The sequence below is a fragment of the Pan paniscus genome, chromosome 2 (genome assembly GCF_029289425.2).
Source record: "Pan paniscus chromosome 2, NHGRI_mPanPan1-v2.0_pri, whole genome shotgun sequence".
Lineage (NCBI taxonomy): Eukaryota > Metazoa > Chordata > Mammalia > Primates > Hominidae > Pan > Pan paniscus.
Genome location: NC_085926.1, coordinates 73561827 through 73585220, shown reverse-complemented (window position 1 = coordinate 73585220; position 23394 = coordinate 73561827). Strand labels below are relative to the sequence as shown.

Here is a 23394-nt window from a genome sequence, read left to right as displayed (position 1 = left end):
TTTAAGTGCACACAAATCACTTGGTGATCTTTCTAAAAGGCAGATTCTGATTCAGTAGGTCCAAGGTGCGGCCTGAGATTCTGCACTTTCAACATGCTTCCAGGTTATGCCCATGTTTCTGGTCCCCAGACCACACTTTGAGCAGCACTGTATTAGGGAACTTATCATATTCCACAATCATCTCATTTATTATTCATTTATTGATATCTGCTGTTCCTTATCCTGAAATGAAGGCTTAAGAGGGGAGGGACACTGCTTATTATTTTTGGTAGCCTTTGTAGCCCCAGTGCAAGAACAGCCTCTTCTTTGCATATAATAGCTACTAAAGAATTATTAGATAAATTAAGACACTTCAAGTGTGATCACTGTTATACAAGGGTATGTGCTTGGGGCTGTGGAAACTAATCCCATCTGGAGAGTTGGGAAAGGAGAGCCAGACTTTTGCAGACCAGATTTGCTCAAATTTGTAAGAAGTATTTTTGCAATTCTTGTTCTTCTGTCTAGTGTCCCTACTGTGATAACTCATCCTGACTTACCAAAGTCTTCAAGTCTCCAGAATAGAGAATTACCTTCTCTTCTCCCTACCTTTCAACCCATGGCCAAACGAATGTGTCAGGCTCCAGGATGGCTGACATTGGCTATGTTAACAGGCAAGCAGTCTGACCGAAATGTTTCACACTTGTTTTTGTGGATGACTGCTGTACCTTATTACGCTCTGGTGGTACTTTCATTTGGTAAAAGCAGATCCTTATCTAATTGTATAGTGCTATTTTAGCTAGTAGAATACAAATATCTATGCCTGGGGAAGAAAATTTAAAAAACAAATGTAAAAACCCTTGACTTTCTTTTTGTTTGTTTTTTCTAGTACTGAAGCCACAAATTATCCAGACCCTACGAGCAACTGAGGATTGATAACCAGCAAACATGGAGGGGTGGAGTCCTTATCCATATCATTTGTAAGGGAGTGCCTCCTGAGCTGGAGCTTATGGAGGAGACGCATAATGCTTATGGTGATTAAGAGTGAGGGTTCTGAAATTCTCCTGTTGACATCCCTGACTGGAGGGATACCTTATGTAACCTTATAAGGTACCTACACCTACTTAGATATCTTATGTAACCTCTATAAACCTCAGTTTCTCCATCTGTAAAACAGGGTGGACAACATATCTACCTTTCTATGTGCAGTGAGGAGCAATGAGACAATGAAGGTCAAGTGCTGAGCACAGTGCTTGATACCTAGTAAGAGTTCCCAAAAAAGTGGTAGATATTATTATCAACTTCTGATTAAACATGCTGATGGAAAGAACACTAAAAACAGAGTTTAAAATCAGAATGGGATTGTGGTGAATATAGAAATAGTATTTTTATTAGGCTTGGGGCCACATTTTGGTTAGAAAGTGCAGAATCAGACGATAAAAGGAAGGGGTAAGAGCAAGAGGTAGTGGAAGTCACAAAAATAATTTGCAAAGTGACCAATCCAGCTGTCCACAAGGAATTCATCCATATATAAACACTCAGATGTTTCTGGGACGGTTGAGTAAGTATCTAATCCATGTCAGAAAAATCAGCTACTTTTCTCAGGAGGCCTGCCACACCAAACATTCATCTTCCTACAGTTTTTATTCATGTTTATTGGTATGGTGCCTTGAGTTTTCGATTTATAATAACATCCCTCTCTCACTGTGCAGCATTCACCAGGTGGTTCCACAGCCAGCAGAAAATGTGGGCTGACAGCATTGCCTGACTTCACTAATGAGCAGAAAGCTTCCTTAAAACTGTGGTTCTCAACCTGGTTGTCACAACAAGGGGTTGTTACTATGTCTATTGGATAGTGGCCAGAGATGCTCCTAACTATCCTGCAATGCAGACGATAACCAACCCCCCACCCCCACACACACCACAACAAATAATTATTTGAATGAAAATGTCAGTAGTACCAAGGTTGAGAAACTCTGCCCTCAACTCCTTTTTCCTAATATTTTTGGCTCTCGTTTCTCCTGTTAAGTTGGGTGACTGAAATAATAGTCTTGCCAGCTCTGACATTGTAGGATTTTTTTTCTAACCTCCAAGAATTTTGATACTAAAATTAACCATTGAGGAGTGGCACAGACTTTCCTTTTGCCTAAAGAGGCCAATCCACAGTAGGCTATGGCTTCTCTGTGGCCTCAGCTGTAGCATTTCAGCAACAACCTCTCAATCTGCCATCTGGGAGACCACCCGAGGGGTGGTAGAACATCTCCAAAAAAGTGTACACCCCAAGTAAGCACTAATTTACATTTATGGTGTAGGACAGAACTTCTCTGTTTCTCAAAACCAGTTTGGTTTGAAGATTATCACCCTGTTGACACTAGCTCATTCTGTGAAACTGACAAGCCCACACACCTTTGGTGAAAGAATTTGTTTCCTACCCATTATCTGAGAGCCCATGAGCAGCTTAATGAATATACTGATGGAGGATTCCCTGGCACAAGCTTATCTGAACAAAGGCCAATAATATTCCACCCCATGCAGAATCCTATCAAAGCAATGCATTAATTGATTAAAGCAATTAAAAGAAAGTCTCCACCTCAAATAGGCAACAAATGCCACCAAAACTGATTAAAGAACACTGTCCAGTGACCTCAACTATGCACTGAAAAATCTAGTGAGTGACAACTTTTTAAAGGTCAGTGTGAAACAAGTAATCCTTATGAACATCAAGGCAATTCTTTCACTCTGATGAAGCAGTTAAATAGTGAAGGTCATGGGGCTTTAGCAGCCACATAAAAGAAAGAAGGAAAGCAATTAGACAAAATGGATGCTGTAATCCCACTTTCCAGGCCCCAGAGTCTCGCTGAATACAGAGCTCCTGCTTCACTGTTCAGAACTCTCCCGCTTCACTGTTCAGAAACTGGCAGCAGATTCCAAATGACAATTCCATAGCTCGATTCCACTCTCACCAAAAGCTGACTGCGTGTTTCTTAGGAATGTCTATAGCCTTGGGAGGTAAAAAAATAATAATAATAAAATAAAATAAATGCATGATGCTATGAACTTTACACCCAGTTTGGAATTCCAAAAATATTCCTCCATTGCTCAGGAGTGTTGCTGAATGCTACCCAGCCAGGTTTGCTGTACTGCATGCAGGGAATGAATGTCCAGATCTATGGATCGCCAGGGTTTTCCAATCAAGTGGGAATCCAAGAACCAGCATGGACTAGCAGCATTGGCATCACTTGGAAGTGCTTTCAGCATGGAGATTCTCAGAACCCGCCCCAGACCCACTGTATCAGAACCGCAACCACATTAAAATGTGAGAAACACTGACCTACAGGACCCTACAGGGCACTTTTGTTTTGTTTTGTTTTCTGTTTTGTTTTTATCCTTCTTCTAGCCTGAGTTTCCTCAATGGAAAGATGACAAAGTGTACACACAAAACAAACCAAAACTGAAGGAGGGCAGTTGTTGACATGATCATGGGGGTGATGAGTCTTCTCCCAGTTCTAACTTCTGCAGTCAGCATCTTTTGTAATCGCGGGAAAATAATTTTCAAATGGAGCTAACCCTCTCACAACATTGTACTAATGATCTTTAAAGCGACGGATTTAGAAGCGCTCAGCACCACGCTTGCCACACTGCAGGGCAGACACTTCAGAGGTGTTAGGTGAAGTGGATGGAGCCAGCACGCTGGCCTCTCCCACTCCGACAGCTGGCGAGCAGCTCTTGTCCACCAAAACTTCCCCGGGTAGATTCACCCACCGGTCCTGGAAACCTGCTAAATCCTGAAGGTTCACAGAACCTCTGGTCAGAACTGAAGTTGCAGCCGGAGCGTCCCGCAGGCTCTGTAACTTTCCCTGGAATGAAATAAATAAATAAAGACCGTAAGTGCTGAGATAGCGGGCCCCAAGATATTTTTAGTCCTCTGCAATCAGCCACTAGAGGAAGGGGGAGGGAGAAGGGAGTAAAAAAGTTTTGATCCGTTCGGGAAGGGGCTCGAAGAGAACCCTTGGGAGAAAGCAGTAGCCTCAGCTCCAAACTCAGCGAGCTTTTCTCGGCTGGCGTTTTGTCTCCTATAGCGCAGACTGTAAGAGAACAGAAAGGAGTTTCCCGAGAAGATTCAGGCTGGCGTCCTGGGCTGGCCCGTCCCTTCTGGCGAGCCTCAGTGTCCTTCCACGCGCTTCTGCCTTCCAGCCTCCTCCCTTTTTCGGGGGGCTGGCGGGAGGCATCCGAGGCAAGATGTATGTGCGCTCGCGCTCGCGCAAATACGGCCGGAGGAGTCCTGTTCCTCGGGCATTTTCCGAGGAAGTCTGGATCAATTAGGCTCAGTCCGGGGAGAGCGAGCGAGCGCGCGGGCGGCGTAGCCGGCCTGTCTGGGCCGCCTCGTGGGGAGGGAGGGGGCGCCCGGCCGCCCGGCGGCGATCCTGGGGCCTGGCCGCCACCATGGGCTTCGAGCTGGACCGCTTCGACGGCGACGTGGACCCGGACCTGAAGTGCGCGCTCTGCCACAAGGTCCTGGAGGACCCGCTGACCACGCCGTGCGGCCACGTCTTCTGCGCCGGCTGCGTGCTGCCCTGGGTGGTGCAGGAGGGCAGCTGCCCGGCGCGCTGCCGCGGTCGCCTGTCGGCCAAAGAGCTCAACCACGTCCTGCCGCTCAAGCGCCTTATCCTCAAGCTGGACATCAAGTGCGCGTACGCGGCGCGCGGCTGCGGCCGGGTGGTCAAGCTGCAGCAGCTGCCGGAGCACCTCGAGCGCTGCGACTTCGCGCCCGCGCGCTGTCGCCACGCGGGTTGTGGCCAGGTGCTGCTGCGGCGCGACGTGGAGGCGCACATGCGCGACGCGTGCGACGCGCGGCCAGTGGGCCGCTGCCAGGAGGGCTGCGGGCTGCCCTTGACGCACGGCGAGCAGCGCGCGGGCGGCCACTGCTGCGCGCGAGCGCTGCGGGCGCACAACGGCGCGCTCCAGGCCCGCCTGGGCGCGCTGCACAAGGCGCTCAAGAAGGAGGCGCTGCGCGCTGGGAAGCGCGAGAAGTCGCTGGTGGCCCAGCTGGCCGCGGCGCAGCTTGAGCTGCAGATGACCGCGCTGCGCTACCAGAAGAAATTCACCGAATACAGCGCGCGCCTCGACTCGCTCAGCCGCTGCGTGGCCGCGCCGCCCGGCGGCAAGGTAGGCGCCTGCTGCCCGCCCCGACCTCCAGCCAGGATCCCTGGGGACCCCGGGCCCCGCCCCATCCCTTTGGGTACAGGGATGCCCGGAGCTTCCCGGGAACATCCTTGCTTCCTCCCTCTTCTTCCACTGCTTACCAGCTGTATCACTACCTGCAGGTCGCTGAACCTGCCTGAGGTGGAACACTGTGGTCCTTTATAGTCTAGACGTAACCGGTAAAGTATAGCTGCACAGCTTCAGGGATTCTGGAAGGACGAAAAAGAATCCACAAGCAAGTGTAGGATAAGAATGAAGAATGCAGCTCCAGAGTCAAAACTGCGTTCAAAGGCTTTGCTGCTCAGACCAGCTGGGGGATCTCGGGCAAGTTGCTTACCCTCTAGAGGTCAGAAACCTATAGACTGACACTTAGGAGAGGAAAGATGGACACACTGGGTGAATTGTATCCGTGCATCCTCTAGGATTCCAGAAAAAAAATAAAGGGAACCCACAGCCAGTGTAGATTAAGAAGGATATCAGAAGAGAGGCCTCTGGGGTAAAAGCTGGATGCAAGCGTGGGTTTTGCAGCCAACTAGCTGGCTGACCTTGAGCAAGCTGCTTAACCTCTCTAAAGTTGGAAACTGTGGTCCCTAGAGACGTGGTATACAGAGTAAAAACACAGCCAGGCACCCCTGAGGTATTCATCCAGGGATTTCAGAAAGAATTAAAGGAGCACTCTGCCCCCAACAAGTATAAAGTAATAATTAAGTGTGAGTCCTCTGGAGTTAAAACTGTTTTCAAATCTGGGCTTTTTGCTGACCAGCTGGGTGAACTTCTGGCTTAATTCCCAGGTCCCTCAGTTTCCCTCAGTGCGAAAGGTTTTTGTCAGGCTTCAGGGAGAGAGTTTAGTAGAAGGGCCTCGTACTGTGCCTGGCAGAGAGTAAATAAATGCTCAACAAGTGTTACCTAGAATTATTTTTAACATCTCCACCTGAGCGGTCCCCTTGGGCGAGGGTTTACTTTGCTCCAGGCTGGGTGCTGCATTCTTCCCAGTCATTTCCTTTTTAATCAAGTGAGGTTGGTGTGACCCTTCCCACTTAGTAGATGAAAAAACTGAGGCTCATTAAGGGGCAGTTTCATGCCTGGGTCACAGCTTTTGGGTGCAAAGCTGCGTGTTGAACCTTTGTGTGCCCATCTTTCCAGCCCACGTTCTATAAACTATCATGTTGCTCCTCAGTGCAACCACAAGGACCATTTATTGAGTGTTTATTAAGTGCCACCAACAATAGGAAGTACTTTACATGCATTACCTATGTTGTCCTTTGAGATGAGGGAACAGACTCAGAGAAGTTATATAACTTGTCCAAAATTAAATAGTGACTCAGGGAGCAGAGCTGGACTCAGATTCTACCTCAGAGTTCTCAGTTTTGGGGCATATTGGCATTTTGGGCCCCATAACTCTTAGTTGGGAGGGGAGGTACTGTGCTGTGCATTGTAAGATGTTTAGCAGCATTCTTGGCCTCCCTCCCAAGTCGTGACAATCCAAATATTGTCAAGTGTCCTCTGGAGGGGCAAAGTCGCCCAGGTTGAGAACCACTGGTTTCCCTGATTGCAGAAGCCACATTTTCAACAGCTGGGTACTTCTGCCTTCCTGGGGAGGGGCCTGGGCCTGCTGCCACCGCTCTGGTTGCCTGCTCCAGATGGCGTGGCAGAAAGGGGAAAATATTTGCCCGCGGCTCCCCCAAGGGCCTGTGTCTGCTTTGCCTCCCCCTGCCCTCTCCCAGCCCCCTTTCCTTACGTGCACACCAGGCCTGCAAGTTTTCCGACCTGGCCCCCTTCCTGGCCCCTGGCCTGTCTGTCAGCTGCAGTCTCAGCAGCTGGCCAGCTCTGGGCGAAGGGCAAATATTTACAGCTCCACAGCTCACCCAGGACCTCACAGGCACACAAAAGACTGGTGTGAGCCTTTGAATCACCAAAACAGAGGGCAAAGCTTGGTCTTCAATCAGGCGCCAGATTTAGGGTGAAGGAGTTCCCGAATTTCTGCTGTTCATGCTGTCATCTGGACTTCCTTCGTCGTTTTAAGTGAGGCTTATTTATAAATAAGCCATTCACTGCCCCAGAGTTTATGCATCATTTATTGTTGAGCTAGTTTATTATTTCTTCTTAACTTTCTGTTTTCTTTCTGGAGTGTTTGGGTAAAATCTCCCTCAGAGTCAAAAATATGATACTTGAATCAAAACTGTGGATGATTTTGAGGCTCTGTTGAGTTAGTGGGTAGCATAAAGAAGGATGTTAAGCTTAGAGACCAGATGTTGATTTTGAACTTACGGAGAAAGGTTTGTTCCGGAGTTGGAGCCCTGCTTGGAACTTTTACCAACCTCAGTGCCAGCCTTGAGAACAGCAAAGGATGGTCTAGCCCAGAAGCTGCCCTAGATAGTTTCCCTGGCCTCAGACCCAGCCTGGCCTCAGCTGAGGCCTTAGGGAAGCTTGCTGTCTCTCCTTGCCCCGAAATTAACCCTCAGTGGCCCTTACTGAACGCTTTTGCTGTTCCTGGGTCAACCATAAAACTCCTCCCATTGGAAGCTGTTTAAGAACTTGTTTATTTCATTGGGCCGGCTCTCTGCTCCTGCTGGGTACTGTTTATTCTCTTCTAAAAGGCAGAAGGATTTATATGTCCTGGAAACTCTCATGTGCAACATTTTTATTTTCTTTTTAAAATAAGCCCTAATGTTTGCTTCTCTGTTGTAAGCTGAAGGAGATTAGAAACACTCAGATTTTCAGTACCAGCTCTTCAGCAGCCTAGAACTTGCACAAATGATGTGGCATTCTTTAAATTATCTTAGGTTTCAGTTTTTTTGACACCTGCTGAGCGCTTAGGGTTTGTTAGTGCTGTACCAGCATAGACGTTGTCTCTTCTGTTCTACCATGTGAGCTATATTAAGGATTCTCAAGCCTTAGCGTGATTGGAGTCACTGGAGAGCTTAACACAGATTCCTGAGTCTCACCCCTAGAGATTCTGATCCATTAGGGCTGGCCAGGGGCCTGATATTCTGCATTTCCAATGAGCTCCCAGATGATGCTGGTGCTTTAAGTAGCTGCTAAGCTAGACGAAGAGCTTACGCTCAGGTAGATATAGACCAAACATGTATTGGTCTTCACACAGTTATGGTTTCACTGGTCATTGTCTAAACACCTTCCTAAATTTCTTAAGACCAGGATAAAATTTTAAAACCCAGACTGCCTAGGCCGGGCGCGGTGGCTCACGCCTGTAATCCCAGCACTTTGGGAGGCCGAGGCAGGCAGATCACGAGGTCAGGAGATCGAGACCATCCTGGCTAACACGGTGAAACCCCGTCTCTACTAAAAATACAAAAAATTAGCCGGACGCAGTGGCGGGCGCCTGTAGTCCCAGCTACTCGGGAGGCTGAGGCAGGAGAATGGCGTGAACCTGGGAAGCAGAGCTTGCAGTAAGCCGAGATAGTGCCACTGCACTCCGGCCTGGGTGAAAGAGCAAGACTCTGTCTCAAAAAAAAAAAAAAAAAAAAAAAACCCCAGACTGCCTAGCAGTTAAATGACAGATAATCTTAGCCTAGACAGGCATCTCTGATCTCGCTGAGGCCACATCTGAGCTGCAACAGACTTGGGATTGCTACACTTGAGTGAGTTAAAGAGTTCTGCTCCCAGCCTCAGTTTCCCACCCTGACTTACCCCCTGATTCTTAGAGCAAAAGCACTCCAGAGCAAACATCTTTTTTGCTTTTCTTTCTGGGAAAGGAACAATTCTGGACATAACTTTCCTTCGATTGATTGAAAAACTTGAGATGCAGCCTCGATACCTTTTGTTCTTTAACCTCCCATCCAGTCTGTCTTTGAATCCTGTGGATTTTACCTCCTAAATACATTTTGAATCTATTCACAGCTCTCCAGCTCACTCAAATGACCACCGTGGTCCAAATCAGAGTTTCTGAATCAGCACTGCCAACATTTTGGAATGGATAATTCTTGGGTGTGGGTGTGTTGGTGGTGGTGGTGGTAGTGGTGATGGGGGTGGGAGGCTGACCTGTGCATTGTAGGATGTTTAGCAACATCCCTGGCATCTACCTACCTACCTACTAGAGGCTAGTAGCGCTTTCCAAGTAGTATCAACAATATTTGTGGACATTGCCAAATGTCCCTTGGGGGGCAAAATTGGCCTTTGTCTCAGACACTCTTGCCTGGACCATAACTCTTTCCTCTACAAATCTTCTTGCTCCTCTTCAATTCCTTCTTTACCTAGCATCAGGAATTAATCTCTTAGAAATGTGTATCTTTTATCACTCTCTCTCAAGCCTCCTATGCTGTCCCATTTCTCTTGGTTGGCTATAAGGTCCAACATGCTCTGGATCCTACCGGCTTCCACCTGCCTGGATTCTTCTCCCCTTCATCCTCTTCTTTCAGCTCCTCATGTCTCTGAGAGTCGATGCATGTGCCCCTGAGCTCCTTTCTGCCTCCAGGCCTTTGCACTTGCTCTTCTGTCTACCTGGAACAATCTTACCAAGTACTCTGCACTAAATAACCTGCAAAATTTCCACTTCTCTCCTCTTGCCCACAGCCTTTCTTTCTGCACTTAGGATTTGCTTATCACTAGACAATGGTTCTTTCTATTCTCATCTCAGCTCAAGCATCACTACCTCTAGGAAGCCAGGCCTCTCGGACCTCACAGACTACATCTGGTGCCCTGAGACTCTTACTTTGGTTATCCTCCTGCATGGCATTTATCATAGCTGTAACTAAATAAGTGGAAGAGTCTGTCTTGTCCAGTACCATGTCTATGGCACTAATCCATTGCCATGTGCACTGTAAGCTCTTGATATGTATTCATTTGGTGATGAGTTCAAGATTGAAAGGCCTGTCTTGGCAGTCATCAAAACTTTTCAGGTTGCTAACCAAAAGTGGGCTCGTGTTTAAAAAGAATGAGTTTCTCCGTGATGACCCAGTTAACAAAATTGTTTTCAGGTTTAGGGGAGGCATTATTTTTGTTCCACTAGATCCACCCAGATCAAGTTTTATAAAGCCCCAAATCCTAGAAACTATTTTGTCCTTTTCAGAACTGGAAATAAGTAAATCTGATAGACAGTTGTATCAAAAGGTGTTCCAGATGTCCAAACACTTTGAAATGTATCTATTAGAGTATTCACCATGAAGTATATTTTGTTTCCGAAAAGCTCCTGCATAGGACCATTCCATTGTATATCTAACAAAACAGCGCACTTCTGCTAAAAAAAAAGTTACAGATTGTCACTTCTATTTCATTTCTGTGATTTATAAGGAAAATTAGAATTTGTTTTACGAATATGTTACCCAGCTACACTGGATTAAATGAGTATAACCAGACAATTTGAATTGGCAATTCTGTTGAGATTTGTCTGTAAGTGGCTCTTTCTGTGTTCAGAAATGGTGCTTGCCTCGCTGTGAAAATATTTGATGAGTAAGAATCTATTTATAAGGCAATTATGCATTGGACCGTAGACCAAGGAGCTTAAAAGGAAAGAAAATAATATTCATTGAGTTCCACTGGGTGCCATACACTTAAGGTGCTTTCTGTATGTGCATACATTATCTTCTCCATGTTCTTCATTAGATAGACCTCTTTTTTTAATGGGAGTAGCAGATTATGAAAGATTAAGGCTAGAAGTTAGATTCTAAATGTAGAGCTGGGATTTGAACCCAGTGTGGCCCATCTCCGAGCTCACGCTGTTACCAAAATAAGAAAAGAATTTTTTCCTGGGGCAGTGCCCTTCTCTGAAGTCTCACACAGGCTTTCAAAGCACCATTATTATGTATGCCAAGTACTGTTTGGATTGGAGGTGTACATGCATTATTTTATTTCATCCTCAGAAAGACCCTGTAAGGTAGGTGCTCTTACCCATTACTCTTTCCTTCCATTTTACAGATGAAAAAACAGAAGCTCAGAAAGTTAAATAACTTGCCAAGTGTCCTCCACTGGCTCATGTTAGTTTGCCTGTTGGCTTCTGGTCCATGAAATGTTTTCATCCCATACCATGTTCCCATTTACATAGGTCCAGTGTAGAGCACATGGAGTACAAAACAAAACAGATCCTGGCTGTGAAAGAGATTTAGGCTGGGCATGGTGGCTCACGCCTGTAATCTCAGCAGTTTGGGAGGCCTAGCCGGGAAGATCACTTGAGGTCAGGAGTTTGAGATCAGTCTGGCCAACATGGTGAAAACCAGTCTCTGCTAAAAATACAAAAATTAGCCAGGTGTGCTGGTGCACACCTGTAGTCCCAGCTACTGGGGAGGCTGAGGCAGGAGAATTGCTTGGACTCTGGAGGCAGAGGTTGCTGCGAGCCAAGACCAGATCGTGCCAGTGCACTCCAGCCTGGGCAACAGAGTGAGACCCTGTTAAAAAAAAAAAAAGATTTAGACAAAAAAGAGATAATGTGCTGGATGGAATATGAGCACAGCTCTTTAATTTTTTATCCTGGTAATTTTAAGAGTGGTTAACAGTAGGAATGAAGTGAAGTTCTTCCAAATGTATTCTGCAGTTTAGCTCCTCACATTCTCATACCTCTAGTGCCAGGCCCTGTGGTAGGCACCATTGGATAGAAAGGTAAAACTGAGTAGCTTTAACCCAGGGGATCAATCAGACACCCACATATGCCTTTGAAAGCACAAGTCTTCCTATTCTTTGCTCACCCAAGCTTTTATGCCATGGGTTAGCCTCTGTCTCCCCTTGACTAATAGTGTCCTAATAAACCTGTTACAATAAGAAAGGGAAGTGGTATAACATAATGATTACTCTTGTAAAGAAAATAACTACCAGATGGACCTGAGCAGCCATCTTTCTCACTCATTCCATCCATATATTTACAGGGAATTTAAAGAGCAGAGGCACCGCGTAATCTTTGTATGTTGCAGGCCTTGCAGCCACCCCATCCCCAGGAAGGGCAGTGATGAGCTTTTTCCCTGGCATCAGCAGTGTGTGTGCAGAGAAGAGTCCTGGGCAGGAGATCACCCCTAGTATTTTGCTAAAAGCTGTTTTTAGGTGCCCCGTGTCTTTGCTGTGTTTGGATAGGTGAGGGATGAAGTCCCATCAGATCGTGGGTCAAGGTTAGATGCAGGCGTTGGGTCCACAGGCTGACTCCAAGGTGCCCTGAATAGAGCTAGTGTATTGTGTGTGGTTAGTATCCATATCCTGGGATCAGCAATATTCGGGTTCATGTGTTCTCTTTGCCCTGTTGTCGAGGGCCCCTGGGAGGCTCTTCTAACCTTCAAGCCTTAATTGCCTCACCTCTAAAATGGGATCATAATATGCCTGTTGTTAGGGTTGTTATTAAGATGAAATGAGATGATGTACATAAGGGCACAGTAAGTCTTATCAAGCATTTCTTGACCGTCTATTAAGTGCTGGACACCTGTAGGATTTTAACATTTTTTCAAATAAATCACTGAAGAAAGTTTAGGAATTTAAAGCAGTTGTTATCTAGAAGAAAAGAGATTGTTACTCAATAATTTGGTTTCATTGTAAGCCTCCTGCTGCCCCTGAGTAACCCATTCTCTGGATTTCTATCCTCTGTCTGTTTTGCAATGGTGGAAATGTGTGAAAGAGGGATATTCAAGTTCATTTGGGCTAAGATGTAAAGGTGGAGGGCTAAAGCTTATGAATAACATATGGGTTACAGAGTTGTTTATGTTTTTCCCACCCAAATTAACAAAGCTACGGAGAGACTGGCCAGAAAAACCTCCTACCTTCATGTAAGCAAGTGCACTTATGGTTTTATAGATGAGTAGCCTCTGCTTTCTATCTTAGTCTATTTGTGTTGATATGAAGAAATACCTGAGGCTGGGTAATTTGTAAAGAAAGAGGTTTATTTGGCTCATGGTCCTGTAGGTTGCACAAGAAACATGGCACCGGCGTCTGCTCAGTTTCTGATGAGGGCCTCAGGCTGCTTCTGATCATGGCAGAAGGCAAAGACTAGCCTGCATGTGCAGAGATTACATGGAGAGAAAGGAGACAATGGAGAGAGAGAGGAGAGAAGTTCCAGGCTCTTTTAACAACCAGCTCTTGCAAGAACTAATAGAGCAGAGCTTACTCCCTGCCCACCACCACCCTGGGACAGCATTGATCCCTTCATGAGGTGTCCACCCCCATAACCCAAACACCTCCCATTAGACCCCACCTCCAATGTTGGAATTAGATATCAACATGAGATTTGGGGGGACAGTCATCCAAACTATAGCACTTTTTTCTTTATTTAGGGAAGAAAATGCTTCTGGTTGGTAATTGGATGTATACATTTGAAAACCACTCTGTCTTAGGCCATTTAGGCTGCTGTAACAGAAATACCAGAAACCACTCTGTCTTAGTGCATTTAGGCTGCTGTAACAAAAATACCAGAAATTGGATAGCTTATAAACAACAGAAATTTATTTCTCGTAATTTTGGAGGCTAGGAACCCCTAGATGAAGGTGCTAGCAGATTCAGGGTCTGGTGAGGACCCACTTACTGGTTCACAGATGGCTGTCTTTCCGTTGTTGTGCTCACATAGTAGAAAGGGTGAGGGATCTCTCTTGGGCCCCTTTATAAGGGCACTAATCCCTAATCACGTCCCAAAGGCCCCACCTGCTAATACCATCACTTTGGGGATTAGGATTTCAACATATGAATTTTGAGGGCACATAAACATTCAGATCGTAGCACACCCCATAATTAAGTGGAAGTGTTAAGATGCTGTAACACCTTAAAGGTTTGTTGGTGTCATTTTTGGTGAGCATTGCTTGTGGTTGTTCACCAGAAAAGCAGATGAGTCAGTGACAAAAATGAGAGAGAAAATTTGAAATCAAGCTCATGGAAATAAGAAATTAGACATTTATGGATTTTTTCAGGTTGTGTAAATATAGTAGCAGACTTTTTTAAACGAGGAAAGTACTGAAACATCTTCTCATATTAGTTTTCAAATCTCGTTTGGCTTAGGACTGTGTGAACTATTGTGCAGATATTATGACTCTGGAAAAGCTCATTTTTTTTTTCTACCTGTTCCCCCATGCCCTTTGTCTCCCTTCATTCTCTCTACACCTTTTTCTGATGACAGAAACATCCTATTAATACTTTTGTTGAGTGTCTCATCCAATTTCAACTTAATTTCAAGCACCGTCCTTATGACTACCTTCAGTCTTAGGCTTTGGAACAGTTTCCTCTTATGTTCTTCTGCAAGAATCACTTCCTTAGAGCTGGGTTGAATTACAAGGCAGGACTGGTCCAAACTGCTTCACCATTAAGAATTTTAAACTTTTAACTACAAAGAGAACAAAAGCATCTGAGCATAGGGAGTGAAGACATCAGCAATTCTTCAGAATTTCTGGCAGCCAGCTCTACCTCTTGGTCCCCTCAACTCCCATCTCTGCACATTTTTGCCTGGAAACAGCCAAATATACAGTGCTTTCATGTCACTAGTCAACAGACAGAGCTGTTTCCCAGCTGTGTGAAGACTAGCGAGTCTTTGTGAACTTTGCATAATCTGAGGCTGCGAGGTGTTACATCACACAGACTAGCGGTCAGTCAGTTACATTTCTCAAAACCTACTGGGCAGCTTTCCAGTCTAGCCAGTTCTCTGCTGTGAGTCCCACAACAGACATCATTAGGGAACACCTGTCCTTAGCCAGAAAAGGAGTTTTTAAAAAGAGTCCACATTGACAGTGGCGTGGATGGACCCTGTGAACCACCACACTGATTAGGAGATGTCTTGTGTCCAAGATTTTGAGGCTGGATGGTTTGGAGGAGAATGGTGACAGAGTAATACTAAAGAGAAAAGGGACTTTGCCAATAGATGGTTCACATTCTTGGATGCTTAAAAAAATGCAGCCTCATAAGATGTCTTTTTGACATTCAAATTACATTCAATTTTTGATTTTCCACTGTGACTTTTCTTCCCCCAACCAATTCTTATCCAATTAGACCTTGAGTTGAAAGCTGAGAAGATTATTTGGGGTAATTTTAACATCGATCTAATAGTTACATGTTCAAATATGATAGCAAAGCTTCTTTTAAACAAAATCAACTGTATCTTCTTGAAAAGTGAGCTTGCATTTCTGCTTGTGACTTGGCTTAGGCACTTTGGATGGTTCATGTCAGTGTTAAGGTCTGGACACCCACAACCCCTTCTCCAAGGTTAATATGTCCCTGCTTTTTTCTTAATCCTAAAGACCTAAGCTTCTCCCAGGGAGATCCTATGTTGCATTAGGGGCCCAGCTAACCTCTTGAATTGGGTTTGGGTGGGGGCTGGGGTGCTAAGTATCTGATAGAGCTTCCTGCCAAGCCCAAGGAAACAGATGTCACTGGGCTCCAGAATATGACCAGAACCGCCCTTCTGCACCCTGCATCCCAGGTTCTGTTGAGAACTTCTCAGTCTTCAGGGTCGGGGTTACTGAAGGGAAGAGACACTTGCCCTCTGGGAAGAGTTACTGAATAGAAGGCAACTCTGTGAAAGCTGCCAAGAAGGTGCCACTCCATTTCCATTTGTTGTTGTTTTTCCTCTGTTCTTCACCTTCTTTTCGTACCAATCCATCGAGACCCACTGATATGGTAGAACTTGGAGCAGTCTGTAGTGTGTAGCAATCCCCAAGTACCCTGTACTCCCAGACTCCCCAGCTCGTTTCTGTCTCCACCGTTCCTAAGTTCACCGTTTCTTAGTCTTGATGTTTCTCCTATCCTGTTGTGAGCCAAAATCTGTTTCCCATCCCCTTTGCTCCTGTGGCCATCCCCTTCCAGGTGTGACCATGTTATGTATGTGATTTCCCCTTCTCCTGGCCCACAGCCCACTTGGTCAGTATCATCTCCCTGTCATATCTGTGCTCTACTGAAAGTCCAAGCGGAGCTGCTCCCCTCGTCTTCCTTCCCATGTCTCCTCCCACCACCTTCAGAATAAAAATTGTCTACCTGGTGGTCACTCTACTGGTCCCCTAAAATGTGCCACTGTTTTCCCAGTCATGGAGAAAGATAGATACAGTTAGGAATATATAATGATATTTATTTACTTAGCTTTCAGGCCCCAGCTCTTCCAAACTTGTTTTAGCCTAAGTTAAAGCGAGATTAGGCATTCTCCATTGCCTAGATTTTGTAGAAGAGTAATGTATGTGGGAAAAGAGCATCATGACCTCAGTGTTGAACTATGTGAATGTCCAGCTTAACACTGTGCCTTGTGTTTTGGGTGCTAATTATTGGCCAGATGCCATACTGAGGCAGTCTTTGGGTATCTGTCTATCTTAGTCAGGCATCCTAGTAACCTGGTGACATGAGAACTGGTGACATGAGAAGGAACCATTATCATTCCCTTTCTGTGGATGAGGAAACATCACAGGTTCTGACTCTGATGTTGCGCCAATCTGAGATGCCTGAAGACATCTTAAGTCCAGCCCTGAACTCAGAGAATCTCTCTCAAGGGACAATTAAGACAATGTCCAAAACACATTTCTCAGCCAGACAGCATCTTGCAAAGAATGTTTTTGAACAACCAAGTTCACCTTCTGTGCTTCCTTGCCAGATGCAATGGACGTAATGGTCCGAGAACTTAACCATTATGCTGCTCCTGTCATGGCATAATAGTCTTATTATACTTTTCAGGGTATAATAGACATTCTTACTCTTTGCAATTATTATTGCGTAGTCCAAAGAAGCCTTACTTAAAACTCTAATTGCCAGATGAATTAATTGTCTGATCCTTCATGCCAGGCTCAGTCTTTGGAGGCAGAAGGATTTAGAATAGGGTGCAAACATCTACCAGCACAGTACAAAGATCGTAGGCACCAGAGTCACATGTGGACCTGGGTTCCAATCGTGACCTTCCCACTTTGCCACTATGTGATCATGAGCAAGTGTCTGATTTTCCCTGAGCCTCCGTTTTTCCAGGTTTAGAGCATTGATACAATGCCTGCTTCGGAAGGCAAGTGTGTTTGTTGGCTTATCAGTTTCTATGAAGTTAGGCTCATTTCCCTCTTTGTTTTACTATGTTTTGAGACCATTGCAAATCATGGGTTATGATAAACTACCCAAACAGACCAATACTGGTTAAATTTTCCTGTAAAGGAAAGATGCTGCTGCCTATCACAGTTACCATGTCTGTGAACAGTCGGGAAAGCAGCTTCGATAAGAGCCTTTGCCCTTATCCCATTTACACCTCTTTTCAATTGGTGGGATATAACTGAATGATAATTATTTAAGTACCCTCTATCCTGAAGCATTTTGACCCTAGGAACAGGTTAAATGGGTAAGCAGAGGTTAATGTTAACATGTTAAATGTTTTATATGAAGACTATCTGTTTACAATCTCAATTAATACTTCTTGTGAAAAATTAGAAGTTAAACTAAAGTAGTTAAGGTTGTTTGTGGGGAAAGGAGTGAAAAGGAAAAACCAGAATCAAGTTGTCAAAGAATAGCAATTAACCTTTGGTAATTAGTTGGAGAAATGAAAGGAATTCAGCCCAGACTGAACATTTTCTTTTATCCCTCCCTGCATCCTGTGTCGAATCTTCTACGTGTTGCTTTACTACTGTAAATCAACTCTAAAATAGGCAATGCAACCTAAAGCCAATGTCTGACACTTGTGGACAGTAGACTAGATCAAGATGCTTATAGAAAATAAGAACACCCTTGTTTCTCCCCAACATTGCATCTGGCAAGAAAGCATAGAAGGTCAGCTTAGTTGTTCAGAAACATTCTTTGCAAGATGCTGTTTGGTTGAGGAATGTTGTATTTCAGACATTGTCTTAATTGTCCCTTGGGAGAGATCTCTGAGGTCAGGGCTGGACTTAGATGTCTTCACACATCTCAGATTGGTTCCTTTGGAGATAAATAGTTCAGTAAACAGTTTGGAATTTTGTTCTGATACTGGCCTCCTGGGTAAGCCTTCCTTTGATAAGTTCCTTTTTGGAATTTCAACAATAAAACCATCTTGAACAGGACCTAAGATGTTGCTAACCCATGTGGAATTATTTTTTATATTCTACACAGAAAGAGAGTAGTATAGAAGTGTAATGAAGATGTAGGATTGGGAAGTATGGGTCTGAATCCCAGCTCAACATCTTACTAGCTCCTTAGCATGGGACAACTTTCTTAATCACACTACCTCAGTCTTCCCACCTATATCATGAGGATGGTAATAGTGCAATTTTTAAGATTGGTTGGATTAAAAAATGAAATAAAGCACTTTATTGTCAGTATAGTTTCTGGCACATAGTTTGCAGCCAGTAAATGTTAGCTGTTATCATTGTCAATGCAATGTAATAAGATTATTTTCTTCTTTTTTTCTTGAATAAGTGGTTATCACACAGTAGATTGAAGACCAATCTTTTAAATCATGTGATTGTGCATTATTCTTTGTGCATCACTTGAGATTGTCAAACTAAAGCCATCTGCCTTGGATTACTGTGTAACTGTGCAGTTTCTATCATTGATTAATTATGAAAGCCAGACATGTAAGATACGTAGGATAACTTGCCAAATTCCCATGTATTTCTAACTTTTCACCCCTTTAAGATAGCAAAGTAAGAAATGGACTTAGTGAGATTTTCAGCATCCTAAGTAGAAAGACATAAACTGTTTCCATTTGAAACTCATGTTTATATCTCAAAACTATTAGGTTGATTCTGGATTTTCTTTTAGAGCAGTGAAAGTTATTGCCAATTAACTTGTTACAGTTCAAATTGGTTATAAAGAGGGATAGTGTTGATAGATGCTTTTGATGGTGGTGCTGTTTGTCAGAACATTTTTTAAAAACCAATAGCCTGTCATTAAAGAGGCTCTGCTGTTTTTCGTTGGGTACAGTAACTTGATAGAGACTAGCTTCTTTTTTATATATAATTCTGTATTTTATATATTAAGTGACTCTTAAGAAATGAATGTCCTTATAGGACACCTAGTTCTTTCATCAGAAACAGAATATCTTTTTCTCATAATAAATTGTCATTTTTGTTTTTACAGTGTATTTCTAATTGATGTTGAGGCTCACAAGAAAGTTCTGAAAATGTCTTTAATTTGGTTGTATAATAACTACTCGTGAGAAAGGGGTTGTGGTTATTAAGACTTTAAGCATGGAGATAATTCTACATAGTGAAGCCCATTGATCTTTCATAATATTTTTTTAGCTCTACTGGGCACAGTTCTCCTGGCAAAATGTGAAACCAGAGTTGCACATTGACAGCCATAGCAATAAATGAAGCGGTGCTCCGGAAAACTCACAGGGCACTGCAGGTAGAAACAGTACTTTCCTTTGCCAGTGTGGTTGAGTCAGAGAGTTGCATTCATGCCTTTCAAATATGGCCATTTATTTCCCCAGAAAAGGTAGAAGACAAAAGTTTGAACAGAAAGCAACAATATCAGAGTAAAATCTCTCTTGTCATAAGCTGTCAGTGTTATTTTTAAAACAGCTTATTAAATATTTTATATTTAAAAGAAATACCACATTTGAATACTACCATGTTTAAATAGAAAACGTTAAGTGAAGCAAATGCCGATTTATAGGCAGTACACAGGCTGTGATGTTTTGCATATCATCCATATAATTGAAAACTGTCAAAGGTGTATCAGCGAGTTGAATGTTTATGTCAAAGAATATTACGTGACAGTTTTCACATAAGGTTAAATCTATTTTTATCTGTCTGCTGTCACTTGAGAGTGTTAGTTGAGAACACTCTCCCTGGCATCTCTGTTGCCTTTGACTGTCGAACACTATGCTCTGTGACCTGCCTGGGTCACTTCTACTTTTTTGATTTAAAGGTCACATTGACCAGCCTTAAACAGAGTGCTTTCTGTTAAACAGCTCTGCGTCTCGTGTGGATTGGACAGTAATTACTTTGTGAAAATGCCCCCTCCCCCTTTTCAGTAAGATGCAGGATTTTTTGTTTTCTGTGTGTGTTTGCATCTCACTTTTCATGCACTATTTTTCCCCGAGTCTCCCAAACAGAGATGGCTATTGATGGGCCATGCATGCACTCACACTTCCGAAAGGATTGCCATTTGAACCTTTCATGGCATGACATGCCATGGCATGGCATGACATGAATGCTGCTGTTGAGAATAGTTGAGAAACAAACAGAAAGTAGCCGTCTAGACAGCCTGCGTACGATGGGCCGGTCAAAAGAAAGATGCATTTGCAGACCAAGGTGTCATTCATAGAAAATGTTCATTGGGCATGTCTGGACATCTCCAGACATTCTTAGGTGGTCATTCCAGGGTTAGATGGTATCTAGAAATGTTTATAAGCTCTTAAACACAAGACAGAGTTTCAGATTGGGTTCCAGAAGTTTCCTTGGTTAAACTTCCCAAGAGATAACAGGATTTGTAATGATTAGCTGAGTAGTCCTTGTGTACACTTAGATAGAAGGAAAATTCCTACCATCTATTCCCTGTTGGTAAATAAAAGTTTGATCTCATTTGTTACCTGCAGGGCGAAGAAACCAAAAGTCTGACTCTTGTCCTGCATCGGGACTCCGGCTCCCTGGGATTCAATATTATTGGTGGCCGGCCGAGTGTGGTATGTTAATTACTAAAATGTGTTTTTCCTTTTCCTGGTGTAGCTGGAAAGAGAGGTCAAGGTTTGAAGGGGACAGTGAGGAGCAGGAAACGTTGCTCACTTCATTCTGCTCTCTGTCATTAGAGAGTTCATTGGCTGTCTAACATCTTCACACTTAGGGATTTTTATTGCGTAGTCTCCTAAAACAGCATTGGCCTAGTAATATAACAGCTAATTTAAACTGTTTGGTTTTGGGGGTGCATTTCTTTTTTTGTTAGGGGGTACATTTCTGTTTGTATAGCAGTTGGGCTGAATGAAGTTGCCTGAGATGTGTGCAGTTGGAACTGGGTAACCAGCCACCGTCCTAGACCGAGCTGGAGTGTGGGCTCCAGACTGGAAGCCTGATCTTGAATTCTGCTCTGTCAACTGTTCATTAGTCAGAGACAATTCTCTAATTTGTGGGTGACTGCATCCCTTTGCTTTCTCTTCCCACTGCAGCTCTTTGACCACCACATTCATCAGCAGAGCCTCCTCTAGAAAGAAGAGGCCGAATTCAAATCTGCCAGTTTAATTATGGGGAAAATGTTCAAAGAACGGGCTCCAGAGAGTAGCAGTGGATGTGTTTCAGAATCTCACACTTCAAGGGGGATTATCTGAATATGTCCCATCCTTTACCCTTTTCTTTTCCTGACCATCTCCTTGTTTATTAGCTTAAAAGGAAAGTAGTTAAAGGAAAAGAAAACAAAAATCTTTCATTCAACAAATAAGTATTGAACATAGGCTGTTTGCTAAGGGCCAGGAGATACAATGGAGGCCAGAAAGACTGAGGCCCTGTGGTCATTGAGTCCTGGTGGGGATGTCAGACAAGAGACAAGTGAATACAATAATTAGAGATTGGATTGGAAGAAGTATGATGAAGGAAAAAAAATGGGAGGATGGTACATGGCAGATACCAGCCAAGAAGCAAAGGGTATCATTAGCTTGGGTTATCAGGAAAGACAAGAGGAGATAGTAGTAAACAGAAACCTAAAGCATGAGAAGATGCCAGCCATCCAGATAGGAATAGTGTGTGCCCTGCCCTCATGGAGCTCACCTCCAGATGGAGAGACTGATGAGTTGGGAGAGCATAGCACTGCTCTCATTGATGTACTCTGTGCCTGCCCACAGCTAATGATGCCCTGGGATGAGTTAACCCTGCGGGAGGAGGTGTCCTGGGGAGGGGCCGTTGGAGCTGAGTTCAGAAGGCTGAACAGGAGTTTGCTAGATCAGAGGACCATATTTTATTTGTATATATAATGTGTACACAGTACCAAACGAATACATTATGTGCCTTATAAAAAGTTACGTACAAAAGGGAGTATTTTAAATAATGAAATTAAAATATGACTATGAATAAAATGTGAAGTATGTTCTCCTGCCATTCCAATGCATTGTGTTAACACGCATTCACCTGTGAAGACCCCTGAGCTAGAAGAAAGTGGTTGGACGCTGGGGTTTTGCAGGGGTGGGGATTGGCGCTCATACAAGGCCTGGAGCAGGAACAGAGTTGGGAACTGGGGGAGCTGCAAGTAAGCAGAGTGTGGAAAGAGTTGAGGGATGGGCAGGGAAGTGGTCAGAAAGAGGCCTGGTGAAGAAAACAAGGGCTTGACCCCAAAGGGCCTAAGTCTTGAGTCTGGGATTTAAATTACCTAGGGCGGGAGTGGCCAACACATGGCTTCAGTTGAAGGGAGTGACACAAAGAGATTTATGATTAAATTCCCTTTGCTTTTAGCCCATTCCGCAGTTTCAAAAAGAAACAAACAATGGCTTATTATAAGAAACAACAACTTAATTATGTGTTTGCAGTTGTTAAAATGAGGAACATTATCTGTCTTATCAAACATACATATAAAAAAGAACATTTTAAATGGTGAGACTAAATTGTAAATATGAAGGTAGATGGGGACAGGGATAATTCCCACTTTATTGAGCCCCAGGGATGTCATCACATGGTTGTATTTCTTGCATTCTCTCCGTGGAATTCTTAAAAAACTATAGAACCGCGTGAGGTTGGTATATTTTTATTTTTTCCTTTTACCATTTGTCTGAGATCCCAGGCTACATGTCATCATGTGCTGTTCTGATTTAGTCCTTGCTGCCAGGGGTCCTCCGTACTCTCTGGCCTTCGGAGGGACTGAGGGAGCAAACTGCACTCAAATATCTAGACATTTGGCTCCAGGAAGCAGCAGGGTCAGACTTGAGCCCGTGGGTCAGAACATGAGCCCATGTTCTACAACTTACCATCAAGAACATGTTTTGCCATTTAGCACAGATGAGTTGGCTGTTCCTTGTTTACACTCATAATTATTCCTCCACCCTTTGTTACCAGTTTTGAGAAACAACTTTAGTAAATTAAGATTCACTTCACAATTAGGTGTTTCACAAGCTATAGCAAACAAAAGAACCCAAACCAAGAAGACCTATTCCCTGCCCCAGGTCTAAACCACACCAAAGCCTAATGTTGGAAATTGCTCAAAATGGAGAGGCCTGTGGCCAAGTGATTGTTGGGAAACCTACTGTGTTAAAGCCAGTGAAGATGGTGTTCAGTTTCCACACTCACCAGGTGCAAAATGACATTCCAACCCCACTGGAATACAGTTCTTCCCTGTGCTTATCAAAGAGCATGTTTAAGTTATTTTCTTTTTCTTTTTTACAAAAGGTGCTTTAAGTACAAGCCAGACCTGATTTTGTAGCTTGCATTAGTATTTTGAATTTATGTGGTCTTTTTGCAA

At 44.0% G+C, this 23394-nt stretch overlaps 1 protein-coding gene and 1 long non-coding RNA gene across 2 annotated transcripts in view; one reads left to right on the top strand and one right to left on the bottom strand.

Annotated features, from left to right (window-relative positions):
* Nucleotides 1-1344: 1344 nt before the first annotated feature.
* LOC130541337 (uncharacterized) lies at nt 1345-15049 on the bottom strand. The gene is made up of 2 exons (XR_008955380.2): nt 5280-15049; nt 1345-3833 (listed from the first exon to the last, which is right to left on the bottom strand). It is a non-coding gene; the product is annotated as an uncharacterized LOC130541337 (long non-coding RNA).
* The window catches only part of PDZRN3 (PDZ domain containing ring finger 3), a 243734-nt gene continuing 224161 nt past the window's right edge, over nt 3822-23394 (top strand). The window contains exons 1-2 of the mRNA XM_024928360.4: nt 3822-5142; nt 20558-20644. Coding sequence (XP_024784128.3) covers nt 4420-5142; nt 20558-20644 — 810 coding nt within the window. The 5' untranslated portion in view covers nt 3822-4419. The remainder of the gene's footprint in view (nt 5143-20557; nt 20645-23394) is intronic.